Source organism: Staurois parvus, unplaced genomic scaffold, assembly GCF_062004578.1.
Source record: "Staurois parvus isolate SC_StPar_1 unplaced genomic scaffold, SC_StPar_1.0 ptg000609l, whole genome shotgun sequence".
In the NCBI taxonomy this organism is placed as follows: domain Eukaryota; kingdom Metazoa; phylum Chordata; class Amphibia; order Anura; family Ranidae; genus Staurois; species Staurois parvus.
In genome coordinates this window covers 284,841-307,299 of record NW_028318405.1, presented here as the reverse complement: position 1 = coordinate 307,299, position 22,459 = coordinate 284,841, and the positions used below count along the sequence as shown (strand labels likewise).

Below are 22,459 nucleotides of genomic sequence, written 5' to 3'. Positions count from 1 at the left end.
GATGCCATAAAGAGGGCCTTAAAAGTCCCAACCCCACATAGCAATGTGAGGGAGGGTTCTGTCGAACACTGGGCAGATAGAGGGAGAAGGAAGCGAAAACCGTCAAGTCATATATTCCTAACCAGGTAAAAGTTTAAGCGGTCTCTGGACAAATATGACTGTCTGATAAGAGAATGTTATAAGGACACACCACAGTTATTAACTGAATCCTCGGTCCAGATGGAGATATTGCAGAGGTGACGTCTTCTTTGGGAATGTTATGAGATTCCTGAAGCTTCTGAAACTGTAGAAAAGTACAAACCCTGTGTATTGTCAGCAAAGAATAGGAAGCATAATATGTTGGCCAACATGGTACCAATTTTGCTGCCATCAGTGTAAAATATTTGGCATATTCATTACAGGTGGTGTTCTGCCATATGGTGAGGCAGTGATTTAGATCTCTGCAGATTTGTTTTAACCATTTTATATTATGGGTTAGGGGGAGCATTTAAAGAGCTCAAAGGCAGCATTTTGCTCCTTTTCAAGACACGCAATGTGTGCCATTCACTCTTTTTTCCACTGTGAAAGACCCAACCAGGGTCAGATCAGATGAGAGCAGATTATTCTCCAATGATGGACAATAATGTGATGAACGCTGCTCTATCCATGGGCCATAATCAGTTGGTAAAAGGCTAGCCCCTATGTCCTGGTTGGGTCTGTTACATCCACCAAGAAGCTTTCTTGAATAATATTGTCCCTAATAACCACTTTGCATGTCTCCCAGAGCATTTTTTGGGATTGAATATAATATTCAATGAGTTAGGTGACTTGGTCTTGAAGTCCTTTAGGATATAAGTAAATGAAAGAAAGGAATTGTTCAAGAACCCAGGGGAAGAATGGGGTTTGTGCAATATCCATTTACAGCTCACTAAAATCCAACCATGGAACTGTATGAATAGAAAACAAAGTAAATTGTTGGAGAAATAGACAATGGACAAAAACATAGCCAATCCTGGAATGACTAGATTAGGGATGTGAGTAATTGGTGTAGTTTCTAGAGATAGGATGAAATTCCCTCCAGTCATTTATAAGGAAGTGTGAGCTCAGTAAGGTACAGAAGGTTGTAGTTGCGGAATGAGAACCAGGTTGAAGTCGCCACAATGCTATAAAGTGCCTTTCTAATGAGTTTGTAAAATACACTCACAGACCACTTTATTAGGTACACTTGTTCAATTGCTTGGTAACACAAGTTGCTAATCGGTCAATCACATGGCAGCAACTCAATTCATTTAGACATCTAGATGTGGTGAAGGTGACTTGCTGAAGTTCAAACTGAGCATCCGAATGGGGAGAATGGTGATTTTAGTGACTTTGAATGTGGCATGGTTTTTGGTGCCAGACATGCTGGTCTGAGTATTTCAAAAACTGCTGATCTACTGGGATTTTCACACATAACCATCTGTAGGGTTTACAGGGAATGGTCCTAACAGAGAAAATATCCAGTGAGTGGCAGTTGTGTGGACGAATATGCCTTGTTGATGTAAAAGGTCAGAAGAGAATGGGCAAACTGGTTCAAGATGATAGAAAGGCAACCATAACTCATGTCAATATGGACCAAAATCTCTGAGGAATGTTTTTAACACCTTGTTGAATCTATGGCATGAAGAATTAAGGCAGTTCTGAAGGCAAAAGGGGGTCCAATCCAGTAATAACAAGGTCTGCTTAAAAAAGTGGCCAGTGAGTGTAGACAGTAGATGAGTTAGAAACAATATTTGCCTTGTGTTAGGATTAGCAAGTTCAAATAATGCCCTTAGTGCTTTGAGGGAAACCCTGTAGTTATATATAGATGCCTTGAGCATCTGCCATATTTTTGTGGCATGTGAAAGAGTCATATGCTTATTGATCAGAATGAATGCTCCTCACTTTTTAAAGGAGCAGTAACCTTAAATATATGAGTGTCATGAGAGGCTTTGGTGGACAAAAGATGGGTCTCTTGGAAGCAAGTGAGATTCACCTTATGGGTGTGGAGCAACTTATTTCTTTTCTAAGGGGAACTTGAGTAGGGCTTGGGCATTAACACATACCCAGTTAAGAGTCATGGGTAATGGTCAAAAAAAGGCAAAAACTGTACATCTCTAAAATGCTAGGAGGAGGAAGAAGGAGAAAGAGGAGGATGAATGGAAGCTCCATGCCTTACACATTTTATGATTCTCCCATTGATTCTTGTAGTGGGGATTCATTCATACAGTATGTCCAAATGAAAGCTAGGTTGCCATCTATCTATCCTCTGCCATACATGCATATCGAAATTAAGTCCCTGCTGAACAGGCTACATTTTTAATAAACCTGTACTCAGCTTTTTGCTGAACACTGATCTGTGTGTGGCCTTCCCTGTTTGCAGAAGTTGATCTAACGGGTAAGCAGGAAAACCTGGGTTCAATCAGTGGCTGTAGCCAAACAGATGCAGCCACTGATCAGTGTTTTCTGACAGTGGAGAGTCCCACTGTCAGTATAAAATGTCCTGGTGGAGGGGATTCCTGTATTCGCCTGGCTTTTATGAATGGAAAAATCAGTTTAGCTAGCCTGCTAGATAGTTACATAGTTAGTCTGGCTGAAAAAAACAAAAGTCCATCCAGTTCAACCATAAAAAAAAATATTTATAATCTTACACCCACAGTTGATCCAGAGGAAGGCAAAAAACCCAGCAAAGCATAATGCAATTTGCTCCTGCAGGGGAAAGAATTCCTTCCTGATCCCCCGAGAGGCAATTGGATATTCTCTGGATTAACTTTACCTATAAATGTTAGTAACCAGGTATATTCTGTGTATCCAAGAAAGAATCCAGGACTTTTCTGAGGCAATCCACTGGGCTGGCCAGAACCAACTGTTGAGGGAGTCTATTCCACATTTTCATAGCTCTCACTGTGAAGAAACCTTTCCGTGTTTGGAGAATACATTTCTTTTCCTCCAGACTTACTAATGATTTGTACCGGGGGAAATTATATATCTCTCTCTGGAGTCTATACCTCTCCTAATACAAGAGAGGATTTTGCTCGCTTTAGAAACTGCAGCTTGGCATTGATGCCAATATTAAGCTTGTGATCTACCAGAACTCCCAGATCCTTCTTCACCATTGACCCCCCCGCAGATCCTTCTCCACCATTGACCCCCCTAGATCCTTCTCCACCATTGATTCCCCCAGTTGAACCCCCTCTAGGATTTATGATGAATGCATATTCTTAGCCCCCAAGTGCAGAACCTTACATTTATCAACATTAAACCTCATTTACCACATAGTTACGCAGAGCATTGAGGTTGGCTTGTAAATTGAAGACATCCTGTAAGGAAGTTATTCCCCGGCACAGCTTGGTGTCATCTGCAAAGACTGATATGGGATTTATAATTCCAGACCCTATATCCTTTAGAAATATATTAAAAAATAAGGGTCCCAACCAGGGGCGGACTGACAACTCATGGGGCCCCTGGGCAATAGGGGATCATGGGGCCCCTGTGTCCTTGCCCAAACTCAAAAAAGACTATGAAAAAGGTACCATGGACATCTCATGGGGCCCCCTACTGACCCTGGGCCCTCGGGCAGTGCCCGTGTTTCCAAATGGTCAGTCCACCCCTGGTCCCAACACTGAACCTTGGGGTACACCACTAACAACCCTACACCATTCAGAGCGTGAATCATTAACCACTACTCTCTGAATACCATCTTTTAGTCAGTTTTCTATCCATTTACATACGGATTTTTCCAAGCCTCTAGACTTTACACATTAGCTGTGTGTGGGGAACTGTATCAAAAGCTTTAGCAAAATCCAAGTCCACCACCACCCCTCTGTCCAAGTATACCACATCCACCGCCACCCCTCTGTCCAAGTATACCATTTCCACCACCATCCCTCTGTCCAAGTATACCACGTCCAGCACCACCCCTCTGTCCAATGTATACCACGTCCACAGCCACCCCTCTGTCCAAGTATACCATGTCCTCCGCCACCCCTCTGTCCAAGTATACCATGTCCACCACCACCCCTCTGTTCAAGTATACCACATACACCGCCACCCCTCTGTCCAAGTATACCACTCCAGTATCTTCCCAACTATAGAAGTTACACTAACAGGTCTATAATTACTTGGGAAAGATTTTGATCCCTTTTTAAATCGGCACCACATTGGCCTTACGCCAATCCAGTGGTACTATGCCAGTCATTAAAGAGTATCGAAAAATTAGAAACAATGGCTGTGAGATGACAGAGCTCAATTCTTTAAGGGCTGTGGGTGTATGCCATCCAGTCCAGGGTCTTTATTCATCTTTATTCTGTCTAAATATTTTTGGATCATATCAATTGTGAGCCAATGTGGATCATCTGGAGCTGTGTCAGTACCACCCCCCATTATGGACAAGAGCCCCCCCATGCTCCTTTGTATACACAGAGCTGAAGAAGGGATTTAATAAATTTGCTTTCTCTTTGTCCCCAGTCACCCCTCTAGATTATTTTGTAAAGGGCCTACATGCTCGGTACGGACCTTTTTATTATTAATATATTTGAAGAATTTTTGGGGGTTGGTGCTGCTATCTTTTGCAATCTATCGTTCGTTTTCAATTTTTGCGCCTTTATTTTCTTTTTTGCATATTCTGTTATATTCTTTGTAATGTGTATACGATGATAGCGTTACTTCATTTTTATATTTAATAAAAGCTCTTTTGTTATTATCTATAGCTTTTGTAACTTTGGCCGTAAGCCACATAGGTTGGATTTTTCACCTTTTATACTTGTTGCCCATGGGAATATATTTTGCAGTGTGGTCACATACAGTCTCTTTGAAGAACTCCCATATCTGTGTTGTGTTCATTGATGCTAAGATTCCCTCCCAGTCTACGTCTTGGAGAGCAGCTCAAATCTTACCATTTATACCCAGCCTGAGTTTTAAACGATAGCTACTACCTAAAACTGGCTACATAATGAATACTATTTCCCTGGTCTCTCTAATATTATTATTATTATACAGTATTTATAAAGCGCCAATAGTTCCCTCAGCGCTGTACATTACAAAGGGGGACAGAACATGTGACAGAACAATACCAATACAATGCAAAACATGAGAAAAAAAAAAAAAACCTGACCCTGGTCCTTGACCCTGATCTTGACCTTTGACTTTAATCTTGACCCAAACATGAACCCTGGCACAGACCTAGATCCAATTTTGGCCTAGGTATTTTTTTTTTTTTTTTAATTACTGTTTTTATTTATTTATTTTTTACTCACACTTGTATTTTTTTTCTCTTTGAAAAGACAGAAAGAGATACAATGTATCATTGTCTCAATTTTACACCACAGCAGTGCAACATCAACAGACCAGTGCAACCAGTCACCAGAGTCCCCAGTCACTACCACACCAGTCAACAGTTTCCCCAGTCACTACCACACCAATCACCGGAGTCCCAAGTCACTACCACACCAGTCTCCACAGTCCCCAGTCACTACCATACCAGTCACCAGAGTCCCAAGTCACCACCACACCAGTCTCCACAGTCCCCAGTCACTACCACAACAGTCACGAGTCCCCAGTCACTACCACACCAGTCACCAGTGTCCCTAGTCGCTACCACGCCAGTCACCAGTGTCCCCAGTCACTACCACACCAGTCACCAGAGTCCCCAGTCACTACCACACCAGTCCACAGAGTCCCCATTCTCCACCACACCAGTCACCAGAGTCCCTAATCACTACCACACCAGTCACCAGAGTCCCAAGTCACCACCACACCAGTCTCCACAGTCCCCAGTCACTACCACACCAGTCACGAGTCCCCAGTCACTACCACACCAGTCTCCAGAGTCTCCAGTCACTACCACACCAGTCACCAGAGTCTCCAGTCACTACCACACCAGTCATCAGAGTCTCCAGTCACTACCACACCAGTCACGAGTCCCCACTCACTACCACACCAGTCACCAGAGTCCCAAGTCACCACCACACCAGTCTCCACAGTCCCCAGTCACTACCACACCAGTCACGAGTCCCCAGTCACTACCACACCAGTCACCAGAGTCCGAAGTCACCACCACACCAGTCTCCACAGTCCCCAGTCACTACCACAACAGTCACGAGTCCCCAGTCACTACCACACCAGTCACCAGTGTCCCTAGTCGCTACCACGCCAGTCACCAGTGTCCCCAGTCACTACCACACCAGTCACCAGAGTCCCCAGTCACTACCACACCAGTCAACAGAGTCCCCATTCTCCACCACACCAGTCACCAGAGTCCCTAATCACTACCACACCAGTCACCAGAGTCCCAAGTCACCACCACACCAGTCTCCACAGTCCCCAGTCACTACCACACCAGTCACGAGTCCCCAGTCACTACCACACCAGTCTCCAGAGTCTCCAGTCACTACCACACCAGTCACCAGAGTCTCCAGTCACTACCACACCAGTCATCAGAGTCTCCAGTCACTACCACACCAGTCACGAGTCCCCACTCACTACCACACCAGTCACCAGAGTCCCAAGTCACCACCACACCAGTCTCCACAGTCCCCAGTCACTACCACACCAGTCACGAGTCCCCAGTCACTACCACACCAGTCACCAGAGTCCCAAGTCACCACCACACCAGTCTCCACAGTCCCCAGTCACTACCACAACAGTCACGAGTCCCCAGTCACTACCACACCAGTCTCCAGTGTCCCCAGTCACTACTGCACCAGTCACCAGAGTCCCCAGTCACTACCACACCAGTCTCCAGTGTCCCCAGTCACTACTGCACCAGTCACCAGAGTCCCCACTCACTACCACACCAGTCACCAGAGTCCCAAGTCACCACCACACCAGTCTCCACAGTCCCCAGTCACTACCACAACAGTCACGAGTCCCCAGTCACTACCACACCAGTCACCAGTGTCCCCAGTCACTACCACACCAGTCACCAGTGTCCTCAGTCACTACCACACCAGTCACCAGTGTCCTCAGTCACTACCACGCCAGTCACCAGAGTCCCCAGTCACTACCACACCAGTCACTAGTGTCCACAGTCACTACCACACCAGTCACCAGTGTCCTCAGTCACTACCACACCAGTCACCAGTGTCCTCAGTCACTACCACACCAGTCACCAGTGTCCTTAGTCACTACCACACCAGTCACCAGTGTCCCCAGTCACCATCACACGAGTCACAGTGTCCCTGATCACCGCCACAACAGTCACCAGTGTCCCCAGTGACAACCACACTAGTCACCAGTGTCCCCAGTCATTACCACACCAGTCACCAGTGTCCCCAGTCACCATCACACGAGTCACAGTGTCCCTGATCACTGCCACAACAGTCCCATTGTCATTATTATTATTATACAGTATTTATACCAAAGGGTTAGCGCTGTACAATAGCAAAGGGGACAGAATATGAGAAAAGACAGAAACAATACAATACACAAGGGGTTCGAGGGCTTTGTAAGGCTTTGTTCACACCAGGTATATGCATCCATGACCTGAGCGTTGGCCGTGTTTTCCCACACGGGGATGAACAGCTGTTCCATGCATTCCCATGTGACTAGTCCCATTCAAGTCAAATGGGATGCAGTAGCTACACAGACACATTCGCTGTTCCCAATGTGATATCCATGCACCTGGACAGATGTGTCATTTAGACCAGTAACTGTATCTGTGCATCTGCTGCGTCCCAATTGACTTGAATGAGACCACCCACATGGAACACCTTTACATCCCCCTGCAGGTAAACTTGGCTATCACATGGGGCATAGATGCATATGCCCCATGAAAACAAGGCCTAAGGACATGTGCTGTACTCTCCAAAGAATGATCCACATTTGGATCGCTCTTCAGAGAGAATTTGACAGGTGGTAAGGGGACTTTGTATTGCTTCTTCATCGTCTGCTTCAACCCCTTGGACCCTGCACAACTCATTCACTTGAATGAGTTGCAATTAGCGGGTGTACAGGGGATTTAATCCCTGTCATGGCTGCAAAACAAAGCTACACAACTATACAGCATGCATACACACCCGGCTGCTGTCTCTGCAGCTACAGGAGGTATCAGTTGTCAGGCGGTAAAACTAAAACTCAGCTGCAAGGCTTTATAGCCCCCAACCTAATGTGTGAATGAGCCCCAATAGTACAGCCAGTCACAGTGTCTCTCTGTTGCCTGTACTGACACTTGCCTGTTTATTGACCGTTTTTCCTCCTGCTGCCTGGGCCAATCCTTGCTTGTTTGCTGACCATTTCACTGTCTTTTTTGGACCATTCTCTGTAAAGCCTAGAGATGTCTGGGCATACAAATCCCAGTAGATCAACAGATTTTTAAATACTCAGACAGCCCGTTTGGCATTAACATCCATGTCACGTTCAAAGTCACCTAAATCCCCTTTCTTCCACATTCTGATGCTCTGTGTGAACTTCAGAAAGTTGTCTTCACCACGTCTACATGTCTACATGCATTGAGTTGCTGCCATGTGATTGGCTGATTAGCAAATTTGTGTTACCAAGCAATTGAACAGGTGGACCTAATAAAGAGATGGTGAGTGTAGATGGTGAGATATAAACTAGGGGTAGTTCTGACTATTCCACGATCTATCCAAAACAAAAAATAAAATGTTTTGGCTATACACTTTTAAAAAAAAAATGTTTACTTTCTGCTATAAAACATATCCAATAAAAAAATGTCTTCATACATTTTGGCCAAAATCTATTTTGCTATATATCTTTGGTAAAGCAAATCCCAATAGGTGTAAATTGATTGGTTTGCATGAAAGATATAGGAACTACAAACTTTGGGAAATATATATTGGATTTTTAAAAAAAACTAGTAATGTCAGGGATCAACAACTTGTGACTATGATAAAGAGAATGGTGAGTGTAGATGGTGAGATATAAACTAGGGGTGGTTCTAACCATTCCACGATCTATCCAAAACAAAAAATAAAATGTTTGGCTATACACTTTGAAAAAAAAATTACGTCTGCTATAAAACATATCCAATAAAACATTTTTAAAAATCAAATTTCTTCATCCATTTTGGCCAAAATCTATTTTGCTATATATCTTTGGTAAAACAAATACCAGTAGGTGTAAATTGATTGGTTTTCATGAAAGATATAGCAACTACAAACTTTGGTAAATATATATTGGATTTAAAAAAAAAAAACTAGTAATGGCAGGGATCAACAATTTGTGACTGTGATAGTGCGGTGGGCAATCTGACATTAACTGACGTTGAGGTGAGAACTGACTAACCCATCACCAGTGACATTAATACAGTGATCAGTGATAATACTATACACTGTCACTGTAATAATAACAATGGCTGGGAAGGGGCTAACTTCCAGGATGCTCAAGGGGTTAAATATGTGCCTAACAATGTGTAAATATGTGCCTCTTTTCCTAACAGATCTCTTTGTTTCTTATAACAGTGTGTTTCAGTAGGGAAGTGGGGGCGGGGGCAGGGGCGGACTGACAACTCATGGGGCCCCCGGGGCAATAGGGGACCATGGGGCCCCTGTGTCCTTGCCCAAACTCAAACCACACCCAAAAAAAGCCTATGAAAAAGGTACCAGGAGCATCTCATGGGTCCCCCTTCTGACCCCGGGCCCTCGAGCAGTGCCCAAGTTCCCCAATGGTCAGTCCGCCCCTGGGCGGGTGAGTGAATGCAGTGATATACCATTATGCAGGCGGCCTGTCCTTAAGTAGTTAAGAAGACTTTTTTGTTTTCATACAGATTTAGAAACCTCTCACCCAGTATTCAAAAATGTTTTCAAATATGTGAATTTTAGGTGAAAGAGGTAAATACTGAGCAAAAAATCATTGAAAACCACAATATTTAACTGTTTCCTTTTTCATCTTTTCTCCAATCTAATAGGACTACTTTAGTCCTCCAATATTTTGTGTTTGGTGATCTGCTTATTAAAACAAACCATTTGGAGGCCATGATGGCTTATTAAATCATATTAAAAAAGTACACACCGATTATTACTTTTATTAATGAGTTTAAAATAATGATTAAAACAATCTATCATTTCCCGATTCCTTAAACTATAAATAATTGGATTCAAAAGAGGAATTGCAACAGTGTAGAACAGCGAGGTAAACTTGTTCATCTTCTTCTTTGGCTGAGAAGGAACCACATAGGTAATACATATCGATCCAAAGTAAATGCAGACGGACGCCAGATGTGAACTACATGTGGAGAAGGTTTTTTGTCTTCCGGATCGTGAAGAAATTTTCAGAATGGTATGAAATATGGAGATATAGCTGACTATGATCAAGACAAATGTGACAATGCCTAGAAAAATTACGATGAAGATTTGTTCCATATCCACCAGATATGTGTCTGAAGAAGACAGCTGCAGAAGTGGAGCTAGATCACAAAAGAAATGGTCAATAGTGTTTGAACCACAAAACTGTAGGTGGCAGATCGTAATTATCAACATGGCGAAGAATGTAAAGCTAACCACCCATGCCGAAGCTGCCAGATGGTTACGAGTGTTGTTGTTCATGATGGAAGAGTATCTCAGAGGGTTGCAAATGGCCAAATGCCTGTCATACGCCATAACAGTTAAGAGAAGACATTCTGCACTACCTGTTGAGGATGCCAGGTAGAATTGGATGATACAACCATAGAATGATACAAAACCTCCATTCAACCATACAATGTACAGCATGTTAGGCATGATTGTGGTGGTTATAAACACTTCACAGGCAGATAGGTTGCTAAGAAAAAAGTACATGGGGGACTGGAGATTTGTACTTGTAGATATCAAGGTTATAATTAACATGTTCCCTGTTACTGTGGCCAGATAAGCCATGAAGAACAAAACACAAATACCATTACTTATGTGTTGGAGATTCCCAAACCCCACAAGAAACATCTCTGCCACCATTGTTTTGTTCTGTCCACATGTGGCCTGGGGGAAAATAATACAAGCAGTAAACAGTCCAGTATAGGATGTACAGAACAGAATGTAAATAATTAATAAATATTTGTAAATTATAACAGACAAACAGGGGCGGACTGACAACTCATGAGGTCCCCGGGCAATAGGAAATCATGGGGCCGCTGTGTCCTCGCCCACACTCAAACCACACACAAAAAAGCCTATGACAGGTACCAGAGGCATCTCTTGGGGCCTCCCACTGACCCCGGGCCCTCGGGCAGTGCCCGAGTGGCTAAATGGTCAGTCCGCCCCTGCAGACAAATATGATTAAGCAAGTCCTTACAGGATGAAAGAGAAATGGAAGGCTTTGTTATGGTTACCACATTAGGCCAGTCATTGTTATTTTCCCAATGTTTTCATTCATATCCCCTGCTCGCCTTTAATCCTTAATCTTTTATTCTTCTTCTGTAGCACCCTCCTAGTCAGCTAATTCTTAGTCAGAGGCTGAGTAGCAGCCTGTGCAATATTCAAAGGGTCACATTCAGGTCATAGCTGAGAGGCTCTGCAGATCAGTTCTCTGAGATTTCCCCTGCGCTAGGACTTTGGCGAAAGTTCTAGAAGCAGTCGGTGGATGTTAGGATTAGCTGATCTGCACCTTTGCGGGATCCTGGCCAATCCCCAATAGGAGGCTTGGCAAGGGGCCAGGACAACCCTTATGTGACAGAACCTGCTCAACAGGAGGAAAGTTGGAGAAGAGTTGGGGTGGAACAGGTTGTAAAGGCTGGAGAGCAGGAGCCTGGGATGGGGCCCAGATGGGAAGGGGCTCACTTACAGGCAGGGACCTTGGAAGGAGGAAAGCTTGGACCTTCACCAGCCCCTTGAGAGAGGACCAGCTGTGTAGCAGGGAAAAAGCACTCCAGTTTAGCAACTACCAAGGACTGTCTGCTTTTAAAGCAGCAGGCACTGGATCCCTTGCATAGGGATTCCTCCAGGCAGTCAGATAGAGGAGAATCTGGGGTCTGGGGTGATACTACACCCCAGACCCCTTTGTGAAAGAGACTGTGTGCTGGAACAACCTATACATCTTTCAGGAAATTGTTCTTGGTTACCTAGTTCCATTGGACATCCCTTACACCCCTTACCCTATCCAAGCTGACCCCCCCCCCCCCCCAATAAAACTTCAAAACAAGCTCAAGGACTGGTTGCTGACCCCTGAATGCAAGTTGTAGTAGAAATATGTGTTGCCTGACTGTTCAGGACTATAGGGAGACCCAAACACTTTGCAGCTCCTAAGGGGGTAGTGCTAAACTTCTGTAATAAAATTTAAGATATTTTTTGTAGGAGTGCTGGACTCCAGACTGGATGAGAATCAGTTGTTCAAAATCTTACATTTTGAAGGAAGCTCTTCATCAAAAGGGATATCATCAAGAGTCCCTGGAGAGTTGAAGAGGTCCAGTAGAGGGATCTTTGTAACATGGTGTAAAAGTGGAAATCCAACGTGTTTTGAGGCTGAAGACTCCCCCTGTATGAGGACTGAGAAAAGAGAAACTATCTAATTTTTCAGTCCTGATTAATGGAGAGTTTTGAGCTCCTGAAACATGTTTTCTTTCTAGTTTTGTAACATGTTAAATAAAACCCTCTACTGGACATATTCAACTATTGTAGCACTCTTCCCAAAACTCCCAGACTCGAGAAGCTCTAAAGAAAGCAGGGAAAGAAGAACCAAGCTTTTAAATCCCTGAACCACTATATTGGCTGTGTGGGCAGGGACAGCTGATGACTGTCAGGGTCCTGTCCACGGCAGGTTCTGGAAGATCTGGCATTTCTGCCAGTACTCTACATGGCTGCAGAAGTACATATCAGCCTCAGTCTGGTGCCAGACGGCCTTTATAAGGAGGCTCATCACTTCCTCTAGTTGCTGGATGATCTCTAGCTCCCCGTGCCATGTTCCTGTTTCCTGTGATTCTGACCTGCAACTTCCTGTTACCGACTCGGCTTGCTGCTGGACCTGTCTACTCTACTTTACCCCTGATCTGACCTCGGCCTGGCTTATGGATACTCCCTCTCTCGCTCCTCTGTGTTTGACCTCGGCTATCCCATCTGACTATGTCTGCTCTGATTCCCACCTGGTACCTGACCTTGGCTTGAACCGACTACCCAGAAAACCTCTAAATCCCGAAAAGGCTTGCATACCATGCACAGGCGCCTCCTGTCTGCAGACCTATCTCCGTGCACCAGCTGTGCTTCTGAGTGGACCACCAACCAGCACTCCTACAGGTGACCTGTGCAAGTTTGAGCCTGACTCCCGCTGTCCCAATCTCAGGGGAGTCCGGAACTTAGCTGCAAGGGAAGCCCTCTCTCTATTGGCCTCCATCACCAGATACGTGATAATGACCCATGGTGGTAAGTGCAACAGGGACTGCAGGGGTGGATACGGTGTGTAGGGAGTTCACCTTTTTAATTTTTTTGAAAGGGTGAACTTACAATTTAACAAATTAAAAATTCTCATCAATTATTTACACATTTACACTTCAAAGAAAACAAAAATATTTTTTATTAATGTGATCATCCAACTGACCAATATGCCAGAATTATGTTTTCTTTGTAGATCTGAATATTTTTGACCATTGTCCATCATACATGTCTGTTTTGCTATCTTGCCAATGCCACATGCAGGGGTTGAACAAAACTATGGAAAAACTACATGATTAGCAGGTGTGTAAGTGATGATATGTTTCGTGTTGAAAGCAGAAGTGATGCAACATGTTTTGGCATCCGCTGTGTGATGAGACACCTAGCTAACAGGTGGGGAGCCTTACCTTCATCAATCACTGCATCCGCTGCTAGTAATGCAGAGTCATGTCAAAGCTTACTGAACTTCAAAGAGGGAAAATTGTTGATGCCACTTAGCTGGTGCCTCTGTGACTGAAGTTGGCAATTTATTTTCCTTGCTGCAAGGTGCAGCATCAAAGGTTATGGCAGCATATACAGTTTCTGGGAAAACGTCGTCTGATAAGCATAAGCGTGATTGACATGGTCAACTGATCAAAAGAGACAAAAGGACATTGCACAGGACTGTGATCCGGAATAAGAAAACAACTTCTAGTAAAGTTGTGTAGAGCTCAGTCTCAGTCTTCAAAAACCCATGTCTAGAAAAACTGTATGGAGGGAACTGCATAGGCAAAACATTCACAAGTGCAATGCAATTGCCAAATCACCAGTGACCGATATTAATGATCAAAAGAGGACTGAGTGGTGCAAAACCCATTAATCGTGGACTGTTGATCAATGGAAGACTGTAATATGGTTGTCACACTGTTATCAACCACTGGACATGTTTATGTATGGCAAACACTGTCCCAAGCCTACAACCAGGACTGTTTTGTGCCAACGTTAAAGCATGATGGTTTGGACAACTACATGTTGGTATTCTGCAGATTCCATTATCACCTTAAAAGGTAGAAATGTACATATGTTGGCTGATCATGTGCACTTGATGGTGCAGACATTGTTTTTGGAAGACGGCACCATTTACCAATACAGATGAAGTCTTGCACCTTCCCTGGATGCAGCAGTTCCCAAACCTCAATATCTTAGAATCACTATGGTCAATTTTGGAGAACAAGGTTCAGGCTTGTTTTTCACCTCTGGCATCTTTACAAGAACTGGAATGATTTTTGCATGAAGAGTGGTATCAGTTTCTATTAACTACCACCCAAGACTTATATTTGTCAATTCCCAGAAAAATTCAAGCCGTCTTGGATGCCAAAGTCAGCCAGCGCTATATTAGGTAAAGATTTGATTCTTTTACCTGGTGTTTCCATGATTTTGTCCAACCCCTGCATTTTAAACATTTTTTCCAGCATATGTCAGCTGAGAAAATCAATTTTCTTTATGGAATTATTACTTATATAATTTCCAGAATGGTGCCTATAGCTTCAGGCATCATCCCAGTATAACAACTTAAAGTCAAATGATGTACATGTACGTGAATTGGCATTAAGTGGTTAAAATGATGGATATGTGTCTTGTATTTTAGTATTGTGATATTGTAGATATTTAGTTTTTAAACAACAATGATGTGCTTTACATTTGACTTTAGTGAAAGCCTTTTTGGTTTGCCTTAGTCTACTTTTACTGTCTCATCTTTCCCAAAGCCCTACCCTATTAAAGCCAAGGTCTGCCTCTCACTAACGAGCAAAAGCAATTTAAAATAAGTTTTATACATATAAACATTTTATATCTGTGCTACAAAATTCAATAAGACTGTTGGATAAATGGATTTATATTTAGGATGTATCCGGACTATAAACCAGAGGCTCTGGATGGACAGTTGGATAAATGGTTCTATATTTAGGATGTATCCAGTCTATAAACCAGAAGCTTTGGATGGACAGTTGGATAAATGGATCTATATTTAGAATGTATCCGGTCTATAAACCAGAGGCTCTGGATGGACAGTTGGATAAATGGATCTATATTTAGGATGTATCCTGTCTATAAACCAGAGGCTCTGGATGGACAGTTGGATAAATGGATCTATAGTTAGGATGTATCCGGTCTATAAACCAGAGGCTCTGGATGGACAGTTGGATAAATGGTTCTATATTTAGGATGTATCCGGTCTATAAACCAGAAGCTCTGGATGGACAGTTAGATAAATGGCTCCATATTTAGGATGTATCCAGTCTATAAACCAGAGGCTCTGGGTGGACAGTTGGATAAATGGATCTATATTTAGGATGTATCCGGTCTATAAACCGGAGGCTCTGGATGGACAGTTGGATAAATGGATCTATAGTTAGGATGTATCCGGTCTATAAACCAGAGGTTTTGGATGGACAGTTGGATACATTGCTTTATATTTAGTGCCTGTTCAGAACATACCATGCCGATGATGATAGTAGGCAATTCGCTGTGCCTAACCCTGGTTCATGTACAAACTTCCCACCTCATGGACACAAGATGTAAGAACATAAAGAACTTAAATGTTAATTCAAGTGTCAGCTGTCATTTGATGTGAGTATTAGATCAGCCACCATATTTTATAGTTTATGGTGTCTCATTATTGAAGGGATACAGGGAATTGGAACAGAGCTATAAATGATATACCAAACTCCCAAGGGGCCAATTACTATAAAAATATCCCCCTCCTGTGGAATTTTTCATTAATTCCAACGTGTTTATGGAGAAAAAAGTAAAACAAATGAACAAAGAAAAGCTGAATTGATATGCAGTATCTTCTGATGCTACATGGTGCTATTTTCTGTCATTCAACATTTGGACAGAACAGTGAAATGCCATCTAGTTACATAATAAGTCAGGTTGAAAATGAAATTTTCAGATAATTACCAGGAAGCAAACAAAATACAACACCTCTACATGACCCAATTCCTACTGCTTCAATAACTGACATAAAACTATAGATGAACTGAAGTAACAGACAGAACATTAGGAGGCCACAGTGCCTAAATGAGAAGACTCCTGGGGGAGTTATAGGTGGCAGAAACAATGCACTGCTGTGTCATCTGAGGTCTTATCATTTATAATGAGAATTTGATAGAAATTGTTCAGTGGCAGGACCGTTTTTGTCAGCAAGAACAAGGACAGCCTTTCCAAATTATTGGCTGCGAAAGAAGGCCTATTACCATTTGATGAAAAGAATGTGTCGGTCCGAAATAATGTTGCTTGAACAGTACAGTGCTTGAAATGACAGCACCCAGGGGGTTTGGGGTGACAGAAGGTGGGATACCTTTACAGTGAAACCAAACACCAAAAAACCCATCATCCATATCTGTGACTAGCTTTGTGTAGGCTGGTGCAGTTAGCCACTTTTCCGTTAGGTGGCTCTGTACAAGAATAGTGTCTGGTATAGCAGGTATTGACACTGGGTGTTCCTAGGTGGCCCCTTTTAGGTAGAGCCCTCCCACAGTGTTGGCAGGAGTGTGGCGGCACCCACATATTAGCTAAGTGGGAAGAAACACCTCACACCTGCGGAGATGTAGCCAACACATGGCTCTTATGAAGGTTGGGGCTGGGGTGGAATGCAAAAGGCCTTTTAGGTCAGGCTGGAGATCCATATGTGAGGCTCCTTCCTTGAAGAGATATACCCAGCTAGGAGATGTCTACAGAGAACACAGTCTTGTGAGTACTGATGACCCTGGGCAGGGGAGAGACTGTAGGGAGATGGCTGTTCAGGCGATGCAGGTGTTTGCTATATGTGATTGACTGGTGACTCCATAATATACAGTACATTCTTGAGATGTGACTGTATTGCCACTACTTGAACAACACCAGTAAACTTCAGTGAATCAAATTATTGCATGAACATTCCTTCTTTAGGATATAAAGGTCTATGGCTGGGAATGTCATGAAGGGTTTTATGGCAAGGAGCAAGGCAAAAGATGTCGGAAAGTTCTGCCTCAGCAGGAGGTACCATGTTCTAGCAGGACTGGAGCAGGGGTAGGGCCCTGTGCTTGGGTGCCAAAATCAACCAACCACGAAGCCCTCTTACATGTGCCTCTTGTAAAAGTGAGGGTGGTTACCATCAGGGGCAGACTGACAACTCATGGGGCCCCCGGGCAATGGAGGATCATGGGGCCCCTGTGTCCTTGCCCAAACTCAAAAAAGCCTATGAAAAAGGTACCAGGGACATCTCATGGGGCCCCCTACTGACCCAGGGCCCTTGTTTCCAAATGGTAAGTCCGCCCCTGGTTACCAACATCTTCCTGAGGGTGGTTACTTTCAATCTTTCCTACTGCATATGGTAATCTAGCCAATAATGACAATTTTCTAAGCAAAAAGTCCAGGGATTGACAAAGAAAGGACATTGAAGGCAGGGTACTGACCTAGAAGGCAGGTACCAAAAAAAAACAAAAATAAAAGGTAAAATTGATAGTTCAATGAGGAGAGGCCATTTTGGAGCAGCTCAAATGGCATCAGAAAAAAAAATTAAAATTCTTTAAATACCATGCTTGGAGAATGCCTTAAAGTATGTGGGATTATAGAATGTTAATTCTGTTGGGGACAGCATCAGCAACAACAACTATATCCTGGCTCCACAGAAAGTGGCACCACAGTGATCACGCAACAACGTACCCACATTTTTTTTACACAAATAGAGCTTTCTTTTGGTGGTATTTAATCACTACTGGGTTTTTATTTTTCTATAACTCTTTTTCTATTTTTTTTTAACATAGTGGCCAGGGGGGCGTGGCCTGAGCAGGATGGTGTGAAGACATCTGGACGTTGAGCTCCGGCCAGATGCGATTTCTCCTGCGCTCTAGGGCCCAGGCAGGTGTCGAGTAGATGGAACCAAAACCAGAAAAAGGCGACCACCAGTGTATTAAAGGTTGTGCAGCTCTGATGAAGAAGGCATGGCCTTCGAAATGCGTCAGCTGTACTGAGTGTCTACCCCCATGATGGGATTTGCGCTGGCTCCTTATCTCTGATGTCCCTTTGAGGACTACATGCCTGATTTTATTCGCTGTTTGTGAGTACCATTCTTTAATTAATTAATTTGGTTACTGAGGTAATGCGCAAGGTTGGTGCGCTTCTCGTTTTTGTTTCAAGTTGAGCTCCGGCCCCCCGGGATGGAATTAACCTTATTGCATTGGTTTACAGCTCTCCTGCCTCCCCCACTACATGCCTCCCAAACTCTGCACCTCCACCGACCCACCCGGAGGTAGCAGATCGTGGACCAGCGGGCTCCAAACTTTTTTTACTTCGCACCAGGCCAGCTCTGGGACAGCGGCCAAGATGGCACCCAACCACGAGGCTGCCCTGCGCTCCTCTCCTGCGGGCAGTGGCGGCTCCCCTGCACCATCGTTCTCCTCGCAGGTACAGTGCCCTAGCCCCTTGTTCCCCCCAGGATCGGTTGCTGGGTCACCCCTTCTGGTGGAGCTGGGTGTTACCGAGGGTGAGTGGGACATTAGGGAGCATATCAGAGCTCTTCCCACTAAGGCTGATAAACAGCAGTTGATTACTGCTTTGGAACTTTCATGCAAGCAGGCCATAGAGGGGCTCAGGGAGGACAGAGTGGCGCTGGGAAATGGAGTTGAGGCAATGGAGACCGCTCTTGATGAAGTTTTACTACTATACAGGAGACTGTTCTCCATCATGAAGATGTGTTTAATACTTTACTGGACCAGCTTGATGATCAGGAAAATAGAGACAGGAGACAGAATATTCACATTCGCGGATTGCCTGAAGCTACCCGTGCCTCAGACCTCCTTCCTTCTATTCAAGGCCTGTTTCGCCAGATTTAATTGACTCTTCTTCTGACGCAATTGAATTGGATAGGGTTCATAGAGCCCTTTTGCCTGTCCCTCAAGATGCTGACAACCCGCGGGACGTTAAATGTGAGTGTGCAATTTTTATTCTGCAAATGTTTTACCTATATTAACCAGTTCCAGTCTGGACACTTTCACCCCCTTCCTGACCAGGGCAATTTTCAGCTTTCAGCGCTATCACACTTTGAATGACAATTGCGCAGTCATGCAACACTGTACCCATATGAATTTTTTACCATTTTTTTGAGACAGATAAAGCTTTATTTTGGTGGTATTTATTCACCGCTGGGATTTTTATTTTTTTTGCTATGTAAATGAAAATGTCCAAAAATTTTGAAAAAAAGTATTTTTCTTATAAAATTTTCCAAATAAATAATATTTCATCATAAATCTTGGCCAACATTTATTCCGTTATCTTTTTAGTAAAAAAAAAATAAGTCAAATTAGTTTATAACCAAAAATTATCATTTAAAAAAAATTTTTTTTACATTTTTATTTTTTTTTATATTATTATTTATTTTATTTATTTATTTTTTTTTACATACTGTCACCCTAGCAGTACATTGTCACCATGGTGACACTGTACTACTTTTGGGGGGTGATGAAGATTTTTTTTTTTTTTTTACACTGATTGCTTTTACACCCATATAGGATGTAAAAGCAATCATTTCTCTTTCTCTCTGTCTGCATTCTTGGAACCATTGAGAACTACTGAGTGAGCTGTGATTGGTCACAGCTTGTCACATGGTACAAGGCTGTTGTGAATAGCCTTGTACCATGTGACCTCTGTGATCATTCACAGATTTTACACGTAGTAAGCAATGATGTCACAAGTGACATCTTGCTTACTACTTTGCATGTGATCACTGGATTGGTCACCTCCAGAACCCAGAGTCCCTACTCCTGGAACTCCATCGAGATCATGTTAAGAAAGTGCTAACCACTCTAAGGATGCATGGCTTGTGGAGAAGTGCAAGTTCGAAAAGCAGTCCATCGAGTTCCTGGGGCTCATAATTTCCACTGAGGGAATCTCCATGGACCCTCAGAAAGTATGTGCTACCCTGGAATGGCCTACACCTTCAGACAGGAAAGGGGTCCAAAGATTCGTAGGCTTCGCTAATTTCTATCGGAAATTTATTAAGGGCTTTTCAACCATCATTGCCCCTAATACTCAACTTACTCGCGAGCATACATGTTTCTGCTGGAGTCAGGAAGCACAAATAGCGTTTGAGCGATTAAAACGTCAGTTCACTTCCGCTTCTGTGTTACAGCATCCAGAACCAACGCTTCCCTTCATCTTGGAAGTGAACGCATCTGAAGTTGCTACAGGAGCCGTGCTCTCAGCACCAGGGACCAAAGGCTCTGCTTCACCCAATAGCCTTTTGTTCTAGAAAACTGAGTCAATCTGAAAGGAACTATGATGTGGGTGATAGGGAACCTCTAGCAATCAAGATAGCCTTCGAAGAATGGAGATACCTCTTGGAAGGAGCTAGCCACCCAATTATGATTTTCACAGATCATAAAAATCTGGAATATCTAAGATCCGCCAAGCGCCTAAGACCACGACAGGCTAGATGGGCTCTATATTTCTACAGATTTAATTTCCACATAAACTAGCACCCAGGATCCAAGAATGGGAAGGCTGATGCTCTGTCCTGAATGTTACCGGACCCAGTGGAGCCTTTTACCCCCAACACCATCTTGTCGGCCCAAAATATTTTGCTGATTCAACCCAGCCTAAAGTCTTCAATCAAACAAGCCCCTGCACTATGTTCTGAACCCAAACAAGACTCGTTAAGGAGGCAGGATGGTCTTCTTTGGCACCAGGATAAGATCTTTGTACCCCAGGAGGTAAGATCCCAAGTTTTCAGGACTTTCCATGATCATCAACTGGCTGGATACTTTGGAGCCCGTAAAACAATGGAACTAATCAAGCTATCCTTTTGGTGGCCCAACTTGAATCAAGACTGTAAACAGTATGTGAAATCTTGCACAGTGTGTCCGCGTAGCAAGGGAGACAGGGCCAAGGCTTGGGGGTTACTGAGGCCCCTGCCCATTCCTGATCTTCCCTGGGAGATGGTCACAATGGACTTCATTGTGGACTTGCCTTCCTCTGAGGGGTTTACTACCATTCTAGTAGTAGTGGATGGGCTATCCAAGATGGCCCACTTCTTACCAATGGTGGGTACTCCATCTGTGCCAGAAACTGCACTTACCTTTATCAAGGAGATCGTTAGGTTACATGGGCTGCCCAGTAATATTGTCTCAGACCGAGGGGTGCAGTTTACTTCCAGGATCTGGAGAGCCCTCTGCAAGGCCATGAAGGTGGAACTCTGCCTATCGTCTGCCTTCCATCCTCAGAGTAATGGGCAAACGGAGTGAACAAATCAGACTTTGGAGCAATACTTACGGTGCTTCTCCTTTTTCCCAGGATGATTGGGCATCCCTACTCCCATTGGCAGAGTTTGCCTACAACAGCCAGTCACCATTTTGGGCCAATTATGGATTCCACCCTTCCTGCATACCGGACACCATACCTGAAGCTTCAGTACCCGCAGTACAGGACAGACTCTCCATGATACAGGACAACTATAGCATTCTCCAGGAGTCTGTATAGAAATCCCAGGCTGACTATAAGAAGCACTACGACAGGAAACAGAGAGGAAACCCTTCTCTGAAGATCGGCGATAAAGTTTGGCTGTCAACTGCCAACCTAAAACTCCCTTGCCTATCACGAAAGTTGGTACCAAGGTACAGTGGCCCTTTCCGAATCAAGAGGGAAATTAATCTAGTGGCGTATGAGCTGTTTCTTCTTGAATCATACAAGATTCATCCAGTTTTCCACGTCTCATTACTCAAGCCAGCTGTTCCTGATCCATTTTCAGGGACAGTAGAACCACCTCCTCCGCCGATAACAGTTGGGGGAGGCAGAATACAAGGTTGAAGCAATTCTGGACTGCAGAATGTGGGGAAGACAAATCCAGTACTTGGTCAGATGGAAGGGGTACCCACCTGAAGAATGTTCCTGGGAACCAAAAGGTAATGTACATGGCCCCAGGCTTCTCCAAGAATTCCTTTCCAAGTATCCTGAAAAGATGGCCCAGGTGGGCATCTGGAGGCTGCCCTTTAGGGCGGTACTGTCAGGGTCCTGTCTTCGGCAGAAGTCCTGGAAGACCGGGCATTTCCACCAGTACCCTACATGGCCACGGAAATACACGGTGGCGAAGATCCATGTGCATTGGCGCACGGATGTGTGCTGTCCCGCGCATGCGCACTGGTTGTGCACGCATC

At 43.9% G+C, this 22,459-nt stretch overlaps 1 protein-coding gene across 1 annotated transcript; it reads right to left on the bottom strand.

Annotated features, from left to right (window-relative positions):
- Nucleotides 1-133: 133 nt before the first annotated feature.
- On the bottom strand, nucleotides 134-21,612 carry LOC149449621 (olfactory receptor 10AG1-like). Its single transcript, XM_089692991.1, has 4 exons — nucleotides 21,579-21,612; nucleotides 21,385-21,524; nucleotides 9,963-10,907; nucleotides 134-283 (listed from the first exon to the last, which is right to left on the bottom strand). The coding sequence occupies exons 1-4, from the start codon at nucleotides 21,610-21,612 to the stop codon at nucleotides 134-136; spliced, it is 1,269 nt and encodes a 422-aa protein (XP_089549117.1).
- Between the last annotated feature and the right edge of the window lie 847 nt (nucleotides 21,613-22,459).